This window comes from Sceloporus undulatus, chromosome 1 (genome assembly GCF_019175285.1).
Source record: "Sceloporus undulatus isolate JIND9_A2432 ecotype Alabama chromosome 1, SceUnd_v1.1, whole genome shotgun sequence".
Lineage (NCBI taxonomy): Eukaryota > Metazoa > Chordata > Lepidosauria > Squamata > Phrynosomatidae > Sceloporus > Sceloporus undulatus.
Window position 1 is genome coordinate 20,946,833 of NC_056522.1, and position 21,933 is coordinate 20,968,765.

At 43.4% G+C, this 21,933-nt stretch overlaps 1 protein-coding gene across 1 annotated transcript; it reads right to left on the reverse strand.

Moving 5' to 3' along the window:
• Window positions 1–389: 389 nt before the first annotated feature.
• VSX1 (visual system homeobox 1) lies at window positions 390–20,544 on the reverse strand. The gene is made up of 5 exons (XM_042472817.1): window positions 20,101–20,544; window positions 12,344–12,422; window positions 10,700–10,823; window positions 8,401–8,581; window positions 390–2,833 (listed from the first exon to the last, which is right to left on the reverse strand). The coding sequence occupies exons 1-5, from the start codon at window positions 20,537–20,539 to the stop codon at window positions 2,562–2,564; spliced, it is 1,095 nt and encodes a 364-aa protein (XP_042328751.1). The 5' UTR covers window positions 20,540–20,544; the 3' UTR covers window positions 390–2,561.
• Between the last annotated feature and the right edge of the window lie 1,389 nt (window positions 20,545–21,933).

The window sequence follows — 21,933 nt, forward strand, 5'->3', positions numbered from 1 at the left end:
GCATATACAGTGCGCCCGTGTCATATGAGGGCATGCCATATGCTGAAAGCCATGTGCTGGAAGAAACAATGGCACATGCTCCTGTGGCGCCCACACCATACCACAGGCACGAGCCCCATTATTTTCAATGGGGCTCCACCATACGTGGTATTTCAAATACATGGGGTGGGTGGGTCCAGAACAGATCCCTTGTGTAAGGGAAGAGCCCACTGTACATACATAATAAGATATCTTTGGAGATGAGACCCAAGCCTAAACACAAAATTCATGTATGTTTCATTTACATCTTATAAACCTAGCCTGAAGGTAATTTTACATAATATTTTAAATAATTTTGTGCATAAAACAAAGTTTGTGTACCATCAGAAAACAAAGGAGTCACCATTTCAGCCACCCATGAAAAAATTTGGATTTTGGAATATTTTGGATTGGAATTCCAGATAAGGGAGAATCAACCTGTATTCATTTTCTCCTACTGAAACCAGCAGTGAAAGGAGGAACTCTGTTTATAAATGTGCCACATCTCTAAGGAAAGCAGTGACACTAGAATAGTTTATGTAGGCTAAGGAGAAAAACGCATACAGCAATCTTCTGCATCCCTGCAGCACCTGGATCATATTAGAGATTGTAAACACAAGATAACCTGATGCAGCATCTTCAAAGTAAACAAAGGGCCTCTGATATGAACCCATCATTCTGCGCAACCAAGGTCTCCCACACTCTCTGAAGGGTTAGGGAGGGCCCACGTGATCATTTGTTCTGCTCTATGTTCTAACATAGGCTGAGGTTTTCCTGGTAGTTTTCTAAAGCTCAATAAAGCATTCTCTGGGGCACTTGGGCTCACGTATAACTCCATGTGGGATCTGGGTATTGGGACCAAGGCCCTAATCAGGGGTGGGAATGCGGAGGCCAACATACCAATGGTAAGGAATGCCATAGACTGCTATTCAATAACATCTGAAGGGCCACACAGTTCCTATTCCTGGCCTAGATCTAGAGATTTGTCCCAACAACAGCAAACCAATTGAACTAACAGAACTCACAAATATTGACTTACCAAGTTCCTACTGATTGTCCATTCTAGTTGAGACTAACTATTGGAATTTGCCCTGTTTGAATTGAGCATACCCTGCTGGTGCAATTCCCATTGAAATTTATTCATCTGTTTACTCAATTTATACCCTACCTTTCTCCTGCCATGGGACCCGAGGCAGCTTGTCATAATTTAACAACAAATGCAAGCAAATTCTAACAAAATAAAATACTGTAAACATATCTGGTATACTCAGGCAACCTTTTCAAAGATGGTGCCCTCCTAATGAGTTGAAACTTCCAACTACTATTACCATCAACTCTGATATTTGGAGATGATGGGAAATCTTGAGGTCACCAGGTGTGGGAAGTTAAACATATAGGGTGGATGCCCAGCTAGTAATAATCCAGTTCCTAAAGTGGGGATGGGTGCACTATGGTTCTCCAGACAGTAGACTGCAAATCCCTTGACTCCTGGCCAGCATATCCAACAGGAATAGATGAGTTTTATCCCAACAGTATCAGGAGAGCCAAGTGTTGGATTCGGTTCATGAACCAACATATTTTAATAAAGCGGTGCACAAGAAGTATTCTTTGCAGTTTTGTTTGCTAGGAAGAGTGGGAAAGAATCAGTCTTCATGTGTATTTTCACTTCATAATGTGCATTTTCAAAACTTTTATGCAAAAGGCTAGGTTAGCATTATTATAGCTCTTGGTGCCTGTTCTGTGACCACTCACCCAGGCCCCACAATAAAGTTTAGACTGCTTCCGACAGTACAAAGGAAAGCTCTTCCTGTTCTGCAACTGCAGCTAACATTAAAAACAACATATATATAAATATTAAAAAAATAAGTCCATGTGTTCAGGCAATTAGAACCAAGCCAATATGCACAAAACTGCGGGCATCTCTTAAAAATTGCGAAGATCTATAAATGAATGAAAGTTTATTTCTAGACTGCTATTCCTTAGAGATCATAGTGGTTTACAAAATTTAACATCAAAACAACTTTCCCAGAGTATGCATAAATTTGTGTGTGTGTGTGTGTGTGTGTGATCCTAATAATGATATTGTTGACCAAGGATTGTAGAGGCCAGAAATCCTTCTCGTTCATAAGGATTAACATCTCTGAAGAACCAAAAGCTCAGCTTTATTATGATCATCTCTTGGTTTAGCACCCAGGTTTTCCCCCCCAACGGAACATTATTAGCATTTTTCTGGAATTGCTAATAAAAGGTGACTTTAGTGTGGCATGTTAAAAGGGAGGAGAACTCAACTACATCTAGTTATTAATTATCTCAATTACAAATAAATAACTTTAAAGATGAAAAAATAATCAATATATCTTGGGCAGGTCCCATCTGCATGTAAAATGTTGTATTAGCTAACCTAGCTGGGAAAAATACTAATAATTATTAATAAAATATTAATAAATATTCACATTTCCAAAGACTGGTGAGGTTTGCTTATCTTATTTTTTGTCTATGTTATCACATCTGCCCTACGCTACCACCCCATTGCAGCCCCACACTTAGTGTTCACTGTCTTTTATTTTTAGGTGTGATGCTCCACTCATACTTTGTCTCAAAGTGCTGCTCTTTTTCTCTTGCTTTGCAGTGCTAGAGAGGTCCATCGCAATGTCTTCAGAATTGTCCATGGAGCTGAATTTGTCAGTGAAACTTCTTTCCTGTTCTTCTGGCTTCATTTTTAATTCCTCTTCAGGGTGCTCAGATTTCCAGCCACCATTCCCCTTCTCTTCATTTTCAGATTTCCTTGGAACATCGACTGACTTCTTATGCATTCCTTTACAAAAATAAGATAATAGACCACAATGCTGATTAAACCTAAAATTGGCTGGCAAGGCTGGTACTCTTAATTTGACCAAAACACATTCCTGTTAATTGACCAGCGATGGGAAATATGGCCAATGTTGGCTGTTCTAGCTTCCAAGTCAATGAGGTGGCCATCCAGTCTGGGTTTTAGTCAGAATGTTAATAGAGTTATCAAAGATTCTGAGGCCATTACAGTATGTTAGGGATAGTGTTCAGCACCCTGGATAGCTCCTTTAAACTTTAACTGCCCCCCTGAACTGGGGAGGTTTTTGGACTGCATTTGCTATCATTTCTCATCGCTAGCTATGCAAGCTAGCAATACTGAGACTTGGAAGTCCAACATCTGGAGGGCCACAACTCTCCCATCATCCCCCACAATTAGCTATGTTGGCTAGGGTGATGGGGATTGCAATCCAACAACATCTCTATGGCTATATGTTCCCCTTTCTTAGTCTAAAATAACCTAACTCCACCTACTACTGAAGTAGTAGAAGATGTTGTAGACCTGTGTCTGGTTATGGGGCATAGCCAGGTGGTTCTCTGATTTCTGCACTCTTCTCCAGCCACAAAATTGCCATTCAAGGAGCTAGTTCAACAAAAACATGACTGGGGGTGCTTTGGTCATTGTGGAGGGTGAAGAGAATCTCCACAACAACAAATACATAAGGTAGATTTACACTTTTGTATGTCATGCTAGCCACTAGAACAGTGATTCTCAACCTTCCTAATGGCGCAACCCTTTGTTATAGTTCCTCATGTTGTGGTGACCCCCAGCCATAAAATTATTTTCATTGCTATATGCAAATATGTGTTTTCTGATGGATTTAGGTGACTCCTATGAAAGGGTCGTTCGATCCTCAAAGGGGTCCCGACCCACAGGTTGGGAACCACTGCACTAGAAGTTAAGAGTGGGAACTTTTTTTGGTCCCAGACCAAATTCCAGTTTGAAAACGATGTTGGCAACTGTGAACTAGCAGAAGACAAAATAAGAGCATTAGGGATAAGGTCTGAGTAGGTGGGACAAAAGCAAAATTGGTGTAAGTAGGCAAATAATTCTTATTAGTTTGGATATTTTCTAAGCAAACATACAAATGAAACTTAAGAGTCTAAATCCATGCAGTGCTTTTTTGATTTCTCATCCTCCTCTTCTATGCACTGTCTGTTTAAGGTGGAGTGGTCGAGTAGCCAGATTAAAATTGCTTGAAAACATCATGCAAGCTTCACCTCCTAAAATGTCATCTCCACACAACTCTCAAAAGGAACAGGAGTGCTGTCTTCTAATTCATGTAACCAGCCTAATTTGTACAGGACCCTTCTGGAGGTGATGCTGTTTGAAGCATGCCAAAGGCTTTTTGAACACTGTGGTGGTATTATTGTATTATTAATATCTGTTTATGATTTCTGTTTGGTGGGTTTTGCCATTTAGTGTGTTAATTGCAGCTTTTTAAAATAATCAGTAAATTTGATATCTGTGTTGGGGTGATCCATTAACATGCAAATAGTATATGTTCCTGAATCTGCAGTGCAGTGCCACTGTACATGATTCCATACCCTGCAACAGTTTAGCCCTTATCAGATGAGTGTGGAACTGGGGGTCTTCCGCACTGGGTGGTTCGAATTCACGTTATTTCGCACAATACCATCATACCAGCATTCGAATGGCCCAATCTGCAGTCACGTGAATGCGCGAGCTGCCGAACTGAATGCGTACTGGCTCTTCTTTTTGGAGCGTGTTGGCCAATGCGCTGATAAGGGGATTGGCGATATCCTGGATTGGGGCTCTGTTCGATCTCAGTGCGAATGGGTCTGGTGTGACTACCCAGTCCTGAATTCCATCGCAAGACCCCCAGATTCCAATTTTTACTTCCGGTGGGTCTTTCCTCTTGCCGGTTCCAGGGAAGCGGGGGGGCGGTTCCAGCGGCCTCCTCCTCCTCCTCCCGGCTTGAGAGGCATCCCTGGCTGCATCCCAGGCAGGGAAGAGGCGCGGGGGGCAACGGGAATCGCGGTTCCAGCAGCCTCCTCCTCCTCCTCCCGGCTTGGGAGCCAGCCTAGGCTGCCTCTCAAGCCGGGAGGAGGAGGAGGAGGCCGTTGGAACGGCGGCGATCGCTGCGATTCTAGCAGCCCCGCGCCTGTTCCCTGCCTGGGATGCAGCCCAGGCTGGATCCCAAGCCGGGAGGAGGAGAAGGAACTCTTAATCAAAGCATCCCCATTCACTTAGATGGCCATCCAGCCTCTTTGACAGCCGCTGGAACTGCTCCTCCCCCCCCCCCGAATACATACTCACACACTCACACACACACACGTAGAAGCGGGCATTGCTAATTTGTTGCAAGGGAAGGTCATGGTAACATTAAAACCAAGCAGGAATGTAGAGAGGAAACAGTAATGGGCACGTTGTATCGCGATTGTTAATGTGCATGAGCTGGCTCTCCAGCTGTTTACTGGGCTGTCATGACGGGACCTCCCCTTTCACCCCGGAAGCATTTAAGGTCGCAACCCATGCAGGGCACCACTGAGCATGTGCGAGGCGGCCGATACGAATCGGCCAATCCTCATGTTGAGCACCGGTGTGACAAAACATTCTGCACTGAATGCACTTCGCGCGAATGCAGATTGGCCAATTTGAATCCTGCCAATGCGGAAGGACTCCCAGGTATGATGGTATTGTGCGAAATAACGCGAATTCAAATCGCCCAGTGCAGAAGACCCCCAGTTCCACACTCATCTGATAAGGGCTTTTGATTGGTTCCAGATAGCCAGGGCTATCCTACCCTTTTACCAGCAGATGTTACAGAGCAATGGTGAAAGCCTTCCAGATTTTCCCCCCTAATTTCCTCAGCTGCTGGGAGGACAGACCTATGTATCCACTACAACTATGTCTAGAGCTCCTGAACTATCCTGCTGTCACAGGTGTGATGGAAGACTGTATCTCATTTCCAGTGATTCAGATGCAAAGTCAGTTGGTTTGTGTATATGGAATGGAGAAAGGATGGCATCTTATCCACCCAACCAATAAGACATTTTAGGGTGGCCTTGCAATTAGCTGGGCATACTGAAATCCCATGCAACCCCATCCATGGAAAGTGAAACAGTGGATTTTCATATAAACTAGGATTACCGCCATGAATATCGAAAGACAGAAGTTTATTCTACACAATGGACCCTATCCTGCAGGGAGCACAATGAGAGAAGCAGTGTCAGATTAAAACTGGTTTTTATCCATTCTGACAAAATTCCTAAACTGAGTTTAATTTGCTCTTCAGAAAAGGATGAGTGCTGCTTTATGGAATAGGGTTATGGATTTCACAGTGAACTTCTTTTAGCAATGCAAAACCAACTATCTTTCTCTCTCATGAAGACATGTGCTTGAAAACATCTTAACTTTCATGGTTCTGTCCTATTGTATCCTGGGATTTCTAGTATGGTGAGGTCCTTAGGAATTCTGTGACAGAAAACTATTAAAGGGGATTACCTTACCACTTATTATAGTTATTATTCTTATTATTATTATGTGAGACTATTTTATTCCACTGTTGTTACACTGTCTTTTCCCAGTCCATCATGCATGGGGACTTACATAGGTTTAACCAGTTACAGCTTTAATTTTAAGATTTATGTAAGTGTTGACTGACACTTAACAATTGATTCAGTGTGTCCACTTTAGCTGGGATTAGCAACTGGATTTAGGCCATTCTGTAAGAATTATCATACAGCTATTGCTCATCCTTCCTATTGCTCTCAATAGACTTGTATAAAAGTCTCAATAGACTCTCAATTGCTCTCAACAGACTTGTATCAAAGAAGAGTGTACAAGGAGAGAGGGACTGCAACTCAATGGAAGAGTACAGTAAGTGGTTTTCAGGCAGAAGAGTCCTGGTTCAATCCCTGGCAGCTCCAAAGGACTGGTGGAACTCCTGCCTTAAACCCTCAAGAGTAAAACAAACCCCAAAGTGCTAAAGAGTATGTCACTGATATAAATAAGTCCCTGAACTCCATTGTGTACAGAAACGTCTAGATTTTATTTTTTAAAAACAATTAAAACATGTATACCTTACATAAATAAACTGAAAATATACGATGCAATTCAGCAACTTAAATGTACATAGGTAGTTTTGGAATATAAAGTACTAAATTTTAAACTCTTAAGTATTTAAATAGAGTCTAGAATTCAGCTGTATCAGTTGTGTGCTCTTTAGCCCTGATGAGGTTGCATCAACTTGCACCTCTTGCTTTCTTTCTGTTCTACAACCCTGAGCAGGCACTGCCAGTCAATGTCAACAATGCTAAATTAGATGGACCAGTGGTTAAGACAACTTCTGTGCTCTTCTGTTCATACATCAGAGGTGAAAAAAGCTACATTTGGGGCTGCATCTTCCAGAATTCCCCAGCTAGCATTGCCACTGCTGTTCAAAAAACAGTCCAAAAGATAACATTCCAAGCTCTGGTATATACTCTACAACTCAGTGAAGTAGACTTGAGTCGATTGACTCAAGTTGGTTCAAGGATTCAACTTGGACTTGACTCTGCAGTAATTTATGCACTGACTCGATTCAAGAATTGTATATTGTTAGCAACTGACTTACTGGTCTAACTTTATCCAGAAACAGCAAACACGTTAGGCAATGGGCTTAAGGTGGAGATGATATCCTCATGGCACATCAGTGGAGCCTTCTAAAGCTTTTGAAAAACTTTAGAAGGATCCTTCCATCATAAGACCTAACATGTTTGCTGCTCCTCTCCATGGTGCACATTTTCTTGATTTTGTAAATCCACCCACCCATCCCACACCTCCACCCTTTTTTCCTGTTAAAGTTGGCTCCCAAACTTGAGTCTTGAAAGTATTCTTGCAAAGACTCGAAACTTTAGTATTGGAGCAAAAGACTTGAATGCATCACTGCTACTTCTCTCCCTTTCTCATACATACACACTTACACACACCATTATAGGTCCCTTGTTATAGGAATATCAAACTACCATCTATCAGGTTTGGATGACAGGTTTTACCATCACTGCAGTAGCAGGCAGAACTACAGCACTTTTAGGCAACTATTTGGAAGTACTTCATGACCATATTCATCTCTTTTGTATCACACTTAAAAAATAAAAAATAGAGGAGGTGGGGCATGACTAGTCCAAACCCCTTTGCCATTATTCTCCATAAGAATAGAGCAGCCACCAGAAGAGGAGAGCATCTGTTATAAATGGCAACCCACCATTCAGTTTTTCAGTGGTCCAAATCTCCATCCTGTCCCCATGATTATAGGAGAAGGTCTTCAGGACAGCACTTTCCATATATGCAGAGCAACAGTGCACTTACCTCCTGGTCATATAATGCACAGGAGAGAATCAAGTGGCCCTCCAGATGCTGTTGAGGTGTAAGTTCCAGCAGCCCTAGCCAGCAAAGTAAATTGTGAGGAATGCTGGGAGTTGCAGCTCAACATTTGAAAGGTTTCCACTCCTGACACAATCAGCATTATAAAGGAAACAATTTATACTTAAACCCAACTGAGTTATGCACAGGGTGAGATGTTTGCTTACCAAGCAGCCAAGGGGCACAGGAGCCCACAAGCCCACTTTTGGCAGAGTTGATGATTGATTCTGGTAGTGGGATGGAGTGTCTCACCATGGCTCCATAGAGGCCATACTCAGCCATCACGCTGCTGCGGCCCCAACACTTCTCACGCTTCCTCCACTTGGCTCTTCGGTTTTGAAACCAAACCTTTTGGGTGTACAAGCATAAGTGTATTTTTAACAACACAGAATGTGCAGCTACATTTGTAAGCAGATTGAGAGGAAGAAGGGAAAAAATCAAAGTCATTAGGCCAAGAAAACATAAGTGTGTTCTCATCCAGAGAGGGACGAAATATAGATTGAGATCTACTGGTAGATCTCCTTGTGATGTGTATAAGATCACTAATTTGTTTCTAATTCAGAATAGCTTTAAAATAGCAAGTAACAAAAGATCTAAGCCTTGGAGCTCCTGGGATTGAACCTTGTTGTTTGCAGTACATGTATTTAACCCCTGAACCACCGGGGCTCCTTTCTGGCATTGAATTCAGAGGTGCTTAAGAATCGGTAGAAAATAAAATGGTAAGAGACACTGCAATCAGTGATCTGACAAGTAGTATTTTTTTAAAAGGGAACTGGCAAACAGGTTCCTTTTTTGTGACTCCCTCCTCCCTCTCTCAATCATGTAGAAATTGGAAGACATATTTAGAAAGGTTGCCAGCACTCCTAGTGTAGAGGACCATAGTGAAGCAATAATCTTTGACAAAATATTTCTGCATTGGTTGAAAATAGTTAACATTTCTGGGATAAAGTTTTTTTTAATTAAAAAAATGTAGAAGGCATTGTAAGGGACAGAATATGGGGCAGAGATAGAGATGGGGTGCAGAGTAGAGAAGTGGAAATTTGTGTGCTCCGTATGTAGAGTAATACATATTTGTCTGAAGCAGGGCAGGCTACATGTGACCCTTCAAATGTTGCTGGACTTCAGTATTTCTCACATCTGGTAATGCCATGACCAGACCATCACTAAGCTGTCTGTGTGTCAACAGATGACTGCATCAAAACTTAGGCAGAAAAAAGGGCCTGCAAACCATGCCCTCTGAGGAGAGACTTAGGGAGCTGGGCATGTTTAGTCTGGAGAAGAGAAGGTGAAGGGGTGATATGATAGCCCTATTTAAATATTTGAAGGAGTGTCATGTTGAGGAGGGAGCAAGCTTGGTTTCTGCCCTACCAGAGACTAGGACATGGAGCAATGGATTTAAACTACAGGAAAAGAGATTCCACCTTAACATTGGGAGGAACTTTCTGACAGTAAAAGCTGTTAAACTGTGGAACACACTCCCTTGGAGAGTAGTGGAGTCTCCTTCTTTGGAGGTCTTTAAGCAAAGGCTGGATGGCCATCTGTCGGGGATGCTTTGATTGAGTTTTCATGCATGGCAGGGAGTTGTACTGGATGGCCCTTGTGGTATCTTCCAACTCTATGATTCTATGAACTCTATTGTCCAGTGCAGTACATCTTTTTGGTTTATCTTTTGTTCTCTGGTCAGTAATAATAATAGTAATTTTTTCTCTCTTATCGCCTTTGTTTTTGGTTAGGCGGCCATGTTCCCAGAGCTTTCTGGTAAGCTGGTATTTCTTACACAGACATTTGGCTTTTTATCGTACACTATGGTATGGTATAAAAAATGATCAGGGCCATATGCAGCCCATATGGTGCAAACCCTGTCAGCAAGCTACAACCCATTAACGTTAGTCTTCTGTCCCCCCGTCCCCAAGCTCAGGGAAATGTCTGGGACTAGCCAGGTTGTAGATTGCAACTAGCATCAAGCTAATGTTTTTCTCTACATATTTCAACAGGCTAAAGCAGTCCTTTCTAGCTGTACACATTTTCACAGTGCTGAATTAGAATCAGATGGCTGAAAGATTATCCATCCTAGGCTCGTGCCCTGTACTGTGGCAGGATTTGCCAAGATAAAATAATTCCTGAGAGATATTTATCCATGCTCTCCTTAACCCCATGGATGTCATATTCAGTGCCCATTATTTTTCAGTGGAAGGGGTGGTGGGCCAGTGCCTCATGTGACATGCAATCACAGCCATCACTACATTAGGCATTTTGCCCTGCTAAGTGCCTCAGTTTTCAAACCCTGAAAATGGTTTGGTCATTTGTGTGACATAAGATGGCTTCAAGACATGGATGATATCCCTAAAGGAACTGGTCAGCAAAGTCTGCAGTCCCATTTCCACCCCATTACTTTATATAAATGCCTTGACAGGGTATGCACACAATCCTTGTTTATAATAATTTATCAGGCATCAGGAGACACACCTGTATCCTATCCTCAGGGAGCTCCGTTTTCATAGCTAACATTTCTCTGGCATACACATCGGGGTAATGAGCTTCATTGAAAGCCTTTTCCAGTTCTTCCAGTTGATGGGCAGTAAACACAGTCCTACAGGGACAAAAACAACAACAACTATCATAGTTAGGATAGGACAATGCACATGTTCAAAGAATGCTCCACTAGCCTCGGTTATATATCCAGGAAGGAGGGAAATCTGTACTTTGCAAGATGCAAGAAATTAGCATGAATATTTATTTGCCACTGCTGCCTATGACAAAAGGGGTCACTATGTTTAGTCCAATATAAAAAGCAGCTTTAGATCTTATGTATGCATGCAATAGGTACAATCATGGTCTTCCTTCCAATAGCCAGAGGGGAGAAATTGTGCTGTCATAAAAGGGCAGCAATAACCACCACCACCACAACATCCCACCCTTTCCCCAAAACTGGGACTCAAAATGTTACTTAATTTGTACTCCCCCACCCCACTGTCAAGGATAAGACAAAGTGTTTGTGGGATTTTCTGCCTCATTAGCCAAAATAACTTTGAACACTGTGCACTTTGAGCTGAGAGGATGAGAAGCACTATTTGCTGCTCCATCTCAAGCAACAAAGTGTATTGGAACAGCTGTCGGTACAATGAATCATCACAGTGCTTAAATCCATTGTCTCCATGATCCCAAGAAGCTGATGCAAGCTGAAGTCCATGATGTCTGGATTGGATGGTTAAAGAAGGTTGCTCTGGTCAATGGAACCTGAAATGGTACCTCATCTTTTTCCATTGATCCAAGGTAGATCTCAGGCTAAACATGAACAATTTGTGACCCATGAGGATAATGTAGGCCACTGTGTAAACAGGGTTTGGATGTTTGTTTTTAACTATGCCTTCTAAAATTCCCCAGCCAGCATGGAGGATTCTGGGAGCTGTTGTGCTCTGAAGGAAGAGATTGAGGAGACTTGCATATAGAATCATACAGTTGGAAGAGACAACAATGAGGGAAAATGGAATGATCTGATAGTTCCTGGGTTTTGATGACACAATGAATATTCTGAGAAAAACGGTTTCATTATGAATGAGATTAGCTGGTGTATTCAGAGCTTGGGGAAATTACTTTTTTGGATGACAGTTCCCAAAACCCATAGGACCAAACGATCAGTAGCCATGATGGCTGGGAGATATGAGAAATGTAGTCCAAAAAATCACTTTCCCCTTCTTTGGATGTATTTGTGTATTGCATTACCATGAATAATTTCATATGTAGTATTGTAGATTATTTGAATCCAAAAATATCTAGGAGGCCATAGGTTTCCCCATTCCTTAAAGCTTAAGGTTTTGAGGATAAATGGGATGGTTTCTGTGTCTTAAGCCTCAGAACTCTCTTGTATAAAAGAAATCACCTAATGAGTTGCATGTGGTTGCAGGTCATTTCTTTTTCAAGCATCTATAGACAGGTATTTTTTTTTTAAATCAAATTTGTACAAGATAGAAAGACAAAATGTGAGTGAGTGAGAGCATGGGCATGATGCTCTAAAAATCCTTATGAAGACTTATAATAATTCAATACATGGTACAAAGCTGGGAAGGCACTTGCTATACTGTACATTCAATATTATTTATATATTTTTACCTATGCCGCCGTTTCTTTCTCTTGATCTGAGCATCAGAAGTCTTCAAGTTGTTCTTGTCACCTGACAAACTGTCTTCATCTTTTTATCATTTTGATGAGAGGGAGGGGGGAAAAGATATTGATCAAATCTCTTGTTAAGTTATTTTTATTCACTTTTGTTTTAACTATGTCTATCCTTTTTAAAATGGCAGGGTTTTTCCCCACTCACAATATTAACAAGTGGCACACAACATTAAAATGAAATAAAAGCACATCAAAATATACCAAAAATAATCCATAGAAACAATACAAATGATTGTAAATCAGTAATGAAAATTATTCAAGTTTTCAAAACCCATCAAAAATAAAGAGGGGAAGTGGTGACACCTCATATTCCAATATAGCAACAAACTGACTTGAGCTTTGCGGTATCAACTTTTCTATTAGACCTCTGAGCTATGTGATGCAAAAGACATAACTAAGAAGAAAATAAATCTCACTACAGGAATTTGTTTTGAGAACCAGAAATGAACCCAGTTCATATCCTTTCTATGAAAAAATCCACTCTTGATTGGTCAAAAGCCTTCTTAATTTCAGCAGCATAATTCTAGAACAGCAGAAAGGTCATTTTTACTGCTACTGTTATTAAACGGTTAGTTGTCGCCAATTTATCACCAATTACTGATACATTCAGCTGAATCTTGTGCCAGCTCCTATTCTAATGGGATGGCATCTTCAACATCTGCTAATAGCCACTGTTACAATCTGTTTCTAGGAATGTGTTTGTTTTATGTGTGAGAGTGTGTACATGCAACAGGTACTCTATGTGTACCACTATGCCATCACCTAATTCACAGGCGATCTGCCTGCCAGCCTATGCCATGGCAGTAGCCAAGGAAAAGGTGGGCAGATGATTGCCATCCAGGGCAGCAAGTAGGGTTGGCTAGTGGCCAGCGCTGATTAAAACCACTCTCCCCAGTCATTAGGAATATAGGTCAGCCCTATCCATCTCCACTGCCAGGCAAACGAAATGGGTGGGGAGTGCTGGCACAAACACTGGATTTTCAGCACCAGGAGAGCAGCAAGAACAGATGGGCAGCTTTCTATGAGGCTAAGGCGGGAGTAGAATTAGAGGCAACCCAATTTGTCTACCAACTGGACCAAAAGAAAGAAGAAAGAGGAGTATCCGGAGCAAACCCCCTGTTGGTCTTGGAAGGAGCATCTCTGTAATACAGCAAATGTTATCCAATATTTTTGTCCCACCCCACTCCATTTAACATTTCAGTAAAGTATAAGGTTAGTTGGTGCAGAGAATCAGAGTCAGTATGCTGGAAAGTCATATGCAAAGGGGTCGTGCAGCTACCTTTGAAACTAACTGAAAGACAGAGGTTCGTAGCATGAGCTTTCATAAACGTGAGCCTATTTCCTCAGATGCAAGTTTACAAAAGCTCATGCTACAAACCTCTGTCTTTCAGTTAGTCTCAAAGATGCTGAAAAATCCCTTTGCATACTCACTTCAAACAGGTTATTTCCAAATTCCTTAGCTTCCCAATAGTTCATGGAACAGTTTTTTCTTCAAACAAAAGCCTACAATTGTATGAAAACTGGAAGACGAGGATGTATCCCCAACCAAATAATGCACCATAAGACTGGAGCACTAACACGCAAAAGATATGTACAGTAATTTTCAGAACTCAGTAATCTCTTAGTGCTCTTTCCCCCCTTCTTCACTGTTATTCTGACCCCTCGCTCAGCATCAGTGCTCTCTCTCCCTCTCTGAGATTACTAACTCAAGCAAGGCATTCATTTCATCTCTTCCCTGGAAAGGAAGGTGAACATCAGATACACAAACAGGGAGTCACTTTTCTCTGGGGATATCATGCAGTGAATTCCACAATGCAATAGACAAAGCCAGTTCTATGGGTATTTTCTACCTTGTGGTAAAGTGCCAGATAAGCTGCAAAGGTGCAAAAATTGCAGCTAGCTTTCCCCAAACCAGCAACCTCCAAATGTATCATATTACAACTATCATCATCCTCAACCAGTGTGGTCAAAGGTTATGCTAGGTGGAGATGATGTATGTTGTGATCTTATATGCTGGGAGGGGGAAGTTTGAGAAATGCAGTTTCCAGAGACATATTTTATGTAAAGCAGGGGTTCTACCATTGAGCTGTGGACCAGTTCAAAGGCTGGTTGAGATACCCTTTGGCATACAGACTTTGGAAGTTGATATTTCCAGAATTCTTTGGCACAATGTACCTTCTGAATCTGTGGAAGTAGTTGATCATTGTTGTTGTGTGCCTTCAAATAATTTCCAATTTGTGGCGACCCTATGGAGACCCTATCATGGCATTTTCTTGGAAAGATTTGTTCAGAGAAGGTTTGCCATTGCCTTCCCCTGAGGCTGAGAGAATGGGTTTCATGGCCGAGAAAGGAATTGAACCCTGGTCTCCATAGTAATAGTCCAACACTTAAACCATTACGCCATGGCTCCAGTTGACCATTACTCCATTCTGAAATCTTGGTTGTTTTCAGTGCTACTGAAATGAGTTGTTTGAAGTAGTAAAAGAAAGAGAAAAGCTTTGATGAACATGCTTTTCTAACTCTACAACTAAACTTGCAATGTATTTGGGATTGATAGATAATGGCTTTTGGTTAAAGATGTATCTCACGGAAACTCAGAAAACTTCCAATGGATAGTGAGACCATCTCTGTCTGCATAAGAGATGGAGCCAACAGGATTAGCAACAGGTAGAGCAGACTTTGGTGAAACTAGTGGTTAAGTCAAAGAGAGAAACCAATGCTTATTTGAAAATCCACAAACCCCCTCTGAAGAAATTTACCAAGAAAATCCTGTGCTAGTGTCACTTTAGAGTTGCTTTAGGTCATGAACAATCTGAAGGCATACAGCACACACATACACACACTTGAAAGTCCAACCCACTTGAAAACTTAGGCTGGAACCCAATGCACATGTTTTGTTGTTGATATTATTTGCCATCAAGTCAAATTTGACTTATGGCAGTCCTATGAATGAAGGACCCCCAATTGCCCTGGTCAACAGCTGCTCTGCTCTGGCCAACTCAGGGCTGTGGCTTCCTTGATTGATCAGTTTCCCTTCCACTTACCAAGCATTATCATCTTTTCCCATGAGTCATGTTGCCTCATATTTACTTGGCAGTAAGTCTGACTAAACTCAGTGAGTATGTAGAGATCTTGTAGCACCTTTGAGACTAATTGAAAGAAAGAAGTTGGCAGCATGACTTAAGTCTAATTCCACAGATGAATTTGGCGGAGTGTAAAGCTAGGGACAGACCAATATATGCCACTGGTGTGTGAGCATGTCAATTCAAATTCAAAATCCTTTGCATATGGAAATGAAGTGGCAAGTCTAGATTTAACTATAGTTGTGTGTGAACAAAGACATTGGAAACTAGTCTTTGTGTGTGGAAATGAAGTGGCAAGTTCAGTTTGGCATTGAAAACTAGCCTGTAGGTGAAGACCATAGATGAGTGTAGGATGCTCTACACTCATGTAGTGGAGTGTAAAATGCATCTGCGGAAGTAGAATTAAGTCTACATAAACTCATGCCGCCAACTTCTTTCTTTCAACATGCAAGAGTAGCTGTGTTGGCGATTTAACAAATCCAAACAAAAATCCATCTGTGGCGCTGTATAGACAGGCCCTATCGGGCGCCATCATTACACGTGAGGGGCAGCGCTTCCTGACGCACCTTGCCCCTTGCATGTAATGAGGGTGTAAAAATGGCGGCGCCCTATACACATGGGTGCCGCTATTTTGACATGACGGACGCCTAGCGTCTGCACGTCTCAGCGCCTTCATGATGTCACAAGTGCACCGCTGGCGCCTTGTGGCATCATAATGGCGCCGCAGAAAGAAGCCACTTTTTGCGGATTCTTTGTTGCACAAGGGAGCCGCGCGGTTTTTCCGCTGCGGCTCCCTCGTGCAACAAACGAGGGTGGCGGGAGACCACCCTTTTGGGCAGTCTGTATCTCACCTGTAATACCTTTATTGGCCAACCAAAATGCACAATATACTTGTTGCAAGCTTTCGAAATTCCATGTAACATCTTGCCTGATGAAAAAGCCCACAGAGCTTCAAAAGCTTGCAACAAGTATATTGTACATTTCAGTTGGCCAATGAAGGTATCGCTGATGGAGTCATTCTTTCATTTAGTCTCAAAGGTGCTACAAGATCTCTCTACATACTAATTCTGCAGACTAACATGGCTATATCTTTGAATTCTAAAGTCCATGAGGTTTACTGAGCTGAGACAGGATTGTGTTGTAGATCCTAGAAAGATGAGGTTTATTGTTATTCAACATTAGCAAAGGAAAAGCACACTTCCCATGCTCAGAGGAGCTCTGTTACCTTTGTTGTTCTATATCTCAATACAAAACAAAACAAGAAACATTCTGGGCCTTACAGAGCTTCACAAAGGGCAAGCATTTGTGATTTCTGGGGTGCCTATTTAATACAGGTTACTGGAGATGTGTGGTGCCTCTGTCCTCCCTTGGCCACTGAAACCCACTGGATGATGTTGGGCATGCCACATCCTCTCAGCCTCAGAGGAAGGCAAAAACAAACCCCCTCTGAACAAATCTGCCAATAAAAACCCATGATAGGTTTGCTTTAGGGTCGCTATAAGTCAGAAACAAGGCACACAACAAAACAGGGTAGAATCTGGTCAGACAGATAGTGCTTCCTAGCAGGTCTCAGTAATAATGTTATAGGTTAACAACAACAACAGCTGTATGTATTTCTTCATATTACATACACAAATGTATGCAGCAAAACTCCAACAGCCATTCCTGTAGTGAGAATACGATAGGAAAGGAACAAAACAAAATACATCCAGGGCTTGACAGTTCATTTTTTTGAACTTTTTGGTTAAGCTATGATTCAGGAAACCAAGGTCTTCATCCCATCTCAGCCATGGAAACCCACTAGGTAACCTTGGGCAAGTCACACTCTCTCAGCCTCAGAGGAGGGCAATGGCAAACCCCTTCTGAAGAAACTTGGCAAAAAAAACCCTTGTGATAAAACTTTGTCTCTTTCTCATCTACTATTTTTCTGCTGTAACTTCTACCCAAAAGTTTTCACCTCCCCCCCCCCCCCGTTCCAATGTTGTGCATCCAAATCGCCCCCCTTCCAAAGCTTTCTCCCCACCAGAAGCTGCCACAGGGGGCATAACACAGTCGTTCTGTCTTTTAGACAGTGTGGCACAGTTGCTATAAACTTCAATGTTTTATTCAAAGCTATGAAGAACTGTTGTTGTTGTTGTTGTTGTTGTTGTTAACCACCCTTGAGTCATCTAGCATGTGGTCTTCCTCTCTTTCTACTTCCCTTCACCTTTCCTAGCATTATTGTCTTTTCTCATGAGCTGTGCTTTCTCATGATATGGCAAAGTATGACAGTCTCAGTATAGTCATCCTGGTTTCCAATAAATGTTCTGGCTTGATCTGTCCAAGGACCCATTTATTTGTTTTTTTGGCTGCCCACGGGATCCTCAACACTTTTCTCCAGCACCAAATCTCAAATGAATTGATTTTCTTTCTATCTGCTTTCTACACTGTCCAGCTCTCGCATCTATACATGGTAATGGGAAATACAGTGACTTAAAGAATGCTAACTTGTTGTATATCTTTGCTCTTTAGGATCTTTTCTAAGTTATTTCATAGAAGAACTAGAAAAAACTATGAAGAACTATGAGTAAAGAAGCTTACTGTCTGGCAAAGGGCAAGTCACCCATCAGTTGGCATCTGGGCCCCTGGCACAGGGATGCTGCTGGCTGGATAAAGGGCAGGAGGGTACAGAGGAAAAGGTCTGTCCCTTTTGATGGGCAATGCTTTTTTAAGAAATTACTTTTAGGACTCCATGATCAGCATGAATCAACAGATGACAGTTTTGCCCCAGCACAAAAAGAGGCAGCCAGAAACAGGGGACCTCTTTTTTTATAACTGATGCCCTTGCCCCTTTGTAAAAGGGGCTCTTCAAGGCATGGGAATTTGTCCATGAAAAAGGAGGAGAAACTATGAAGAAAGTTGCTCCAAAAAGAGATCCTGAAAGGCCTAGGCTGGGAGCTAAATTTTCAAGACTTTCCTACAAAACAACAACAACAAAAATCAATGCAATATGAAGAATAAACAGAGGGGCCCTACCAGGTGGGGACATGTGTATCTCTGTGGGTATATGTGAGAGTGCACACGCTTGTGCATTTCCCATGGTTACGCGTATGTACAGAGAGATGCATCACACTTGATGCTTCCCTTAAAATTACTTTATTCCCTCAGAAATGCTACTTGCTACAAAACATCACTTGAGGAAATGACTTTTGGGGAAAAGTTTCTGTAGTTAGGAGTGTGCCTCCAAGTTGTTTCTGACTTACGGTGACCCTAAGGCAAACCTATCATGGGGTTTTCCTGGCAAGATTTGCTCAGAGGAGGTTTGCCATTGCCTTCCCCTGAGGCTGAGAGAGTGAGACTTGCCCAAGGGTCCTCCAGTGGGTTTCATGGCCCGGAGGGAACCAATGTGGGAGCTCCATCCTATGGCATCCAGGGGTGTGTAGTTTTACACACTCTTTCACCTTCTCTACCAAAGACAGATGGTGCCTGCCAAGACTACACATCCCAGGAGTCTGTAAGGATGGAGCGTGGCAGCAAAAGAGGTGTCCAACTACATCATTTCTACAGTGTGTGTGTGTGTGTTGTGTGTCTTCAAGTACTTTCCTCCTTCTGGAAAGCCTAAGGCCAACCAGCCCCAGGGTTTTCTTGGCCATTTTCTTCAGAGAAGGGGTTCACCATTGCATTGCCATCCTCTGAGCTGAGAGACTGTGACTTGACCACATGGGTTTCCCATAGCTGAGTCAGGATTCGAACCCTGGACTCCAGAGTCACAACCCAACACTCAAGCCACCACACACACACACACACACACACACACACACACACACTTAGTGTTTTATAGAGACTGTATAGTAGGAGATATTAAGAATCATATTAGAGGTACAGTACGATCAGAGACATTACATATGTATAGGGGAATGTATATCCTGTGAGGGAGAAGCAAGAAGATGAAAGAAAACAAGGAACACAAAAAGGAGATTTGAAGCAGGAAGTGCTAGACAAGCAAGAAGAAGAAATGAAGAGAACGAGAAGGAAACTTATTGTAATATAACATGTAAGACACTGTACTTCTATAACTATGTAAATAACTAATAAAAATCTTATAAAAGTGTTTTATACAGATTTTTCTTTTGAAAATGTATTTTATTCTTTTAATAGCTATCTATTTTAACATTGTAATAATTTAATTCCATTTTTAAAGCACCTCTTTTCTATGTTTTTAATTGTGTTGTTGTTTTTAATATTGTGAAGTCACTCTGAGTCCTAGTTCTGGGAAAAGAGTGGGATACAGATAAATATTATCATCGTTATAGATAGATGATAGCTAGATAGTTTAGACCAACAGCTAGATAGATAGCTAGATAGCTAGATAGCTAGATAGCTAGATAGCTAGATAGATAGATGATAGTTACAGGGCCCTCCAACCCAAGCCCCTTCTGCCATGCAGGAACTCTCAATCCCAGCACCCCCAAAAGATGGCCCTCCAGCCTCTGCTTAAAGACCTCCAAGGAAACAGAGCTAGATACTGAAGAGATAGCTAGATAGACAGATGCTAGATTCCAGGCCTGCCTGCTGCAGGACGAAGAAAACTTTCTGCTGGCAAGCCCTTTCCCAACCCAAAGAAAGTCTTACCGGAGATGTTCTCCTTGTGCTTCTCCGCTCCGGGGCCATAGGGATGATGGTGGTGGTGGTGCTGGGGATGATGGGTCTGGTGGTGGGTCTGGAGGAAGGGGAGGTGGGCCGGCAGGAGGCAAGGCGGGGGCCCCCCGGGGGAGGGCTGCTGGGGGGCGAAGCCGCAGAGGAAGCCCAGGCCCAGGGGAAGGGCTCCGGCGGGGGCTCCGGAGGGCTCCGGCGGGGGCTGGGGCTGCTGGGGCTGGAGCTCGGCTTCCAAGCCCAGGAGGTCGGTGATGGCGAAGCCCCGCGTGGAGCGCCAGGGGCCCAAAGGGAGGCTGCTGCTGCTGCTGGTGCCCAGGCGGGGCTTCTCGCTGGAGGGCAGCAGCTGGGCTTTGCCCTTGGAGCTGCCTTTGCCCTCCTCCTCCGCTTCCTCCGAGGGATCCTCCCGGCCGGGCATCGCAAGGCAAGGCAAGGCAAAGGAGGGAGGCAGAACAGGCACCCGACTTTTTAAGCCTCCCTCCCGACCCAGGCAGCCAATCAGCGCCCAGCCAGCCAGGGAGGGAGGGAGGGAGGGGCAGCGGAGCCAATGGGCAGGGATGGGGATCAGGGCCCTCCAGTCCTGGGCTTGGCTTGGCAAGGTTGCTCCAGCCCAGAGAAGCCGGGGCTCTGCCCTTTACCTTCCTCTGAGGCCGAGAGAGTGTGACCTCCCAAGCCCCCCCCCCCCCGTGCTCTTCTAGCCCAGAGCCTGCCTTTCCATCATCGTGTGGATGGCATTGAGATGGCATTTTCCATCCTGCAGATGCCTCCCGACTCTTCTCCGACTGAAGGCGATCCGACCCTGGCTGGGGTTTTCTCTGCCCTTTGCCTTCCTCTGAGGCTGAGACAGTGGGACTGGCCCAGTGGGCTTCATGGCCCAGCGGGAACCCATTCGTTTCTACAGTATAAGTTTGTGTTGTGTGTGTATGTTGTGTGCCCCATGGCGACCCTAAGACACACCTATCCTGGGGTTTTTTTTTGGGGGGGGGGGGTAAGTTTTGTTCAGAAGGGCGTTGGCCTTTGCCTTCCTCTGAGGCTGAGAGAGTGTGACCTACCCAAGGGTCCCCCTCCCCCAATGGGCTTCCTAGCCAGCAGGAACTGCATTTCTCTCAAGTAGATGGAATATAGATATAATTTTCTATAATGTCGATGCTTCCCAGTCTTTTCCTGCTTCTGGCAGACCGATCTACGGCTTTCTTAGCAAAGTTTGTGCAGAGAAGGGGGTTTGCCTTTTGCGATCCTATGAGGCTGAGAGAGTGGGACTCGGCCTCATAGCCCAGAGGGAACCCATTTGTTTCTACAGTGTAGGTAGCTGTGTGTTGTGCGCATGTCGTGTGCTTCCTGGCAACCTTAAAGCACACCTGTCCTGGGGTTTTCTTGGCAGGGTTTGTTCAGAGAAGGGTTTGCCCTTGCTTCCCTCTGAGGCTGAGACAGTGTGACTGGCCCAAGCCCCCCCCCCCCCCCCCCCCCCCTCGCCCCCCCCCGGCCCCCCCCCCCCCCCCCCCCCGGTTTTCATAGCCCAGCAGGCACCACTTCACTTCTGCAGTGAAGATGTGTGCACCTGTGTATTTTGTGCCTTTACCAACTTCTGGAGACTCTTATCAGAAGTGAAGTCGAAGGCTTTCATGGCCGGCATTCATAGTTTTTTTGTGGGTTTCCGGGCTATGTGGCCATGTTCTAGAAATTTTTCTTCCTGACATTTCACCAGCATCTGTGGCTGGCATCTTCAGAGAATGCTTTGCCTGGAAAAATTGGGTGCATATATACTGTGTGAGCCTGGGAATGCAGGAGTGATTTGCATGTGTCTTGTTCTGT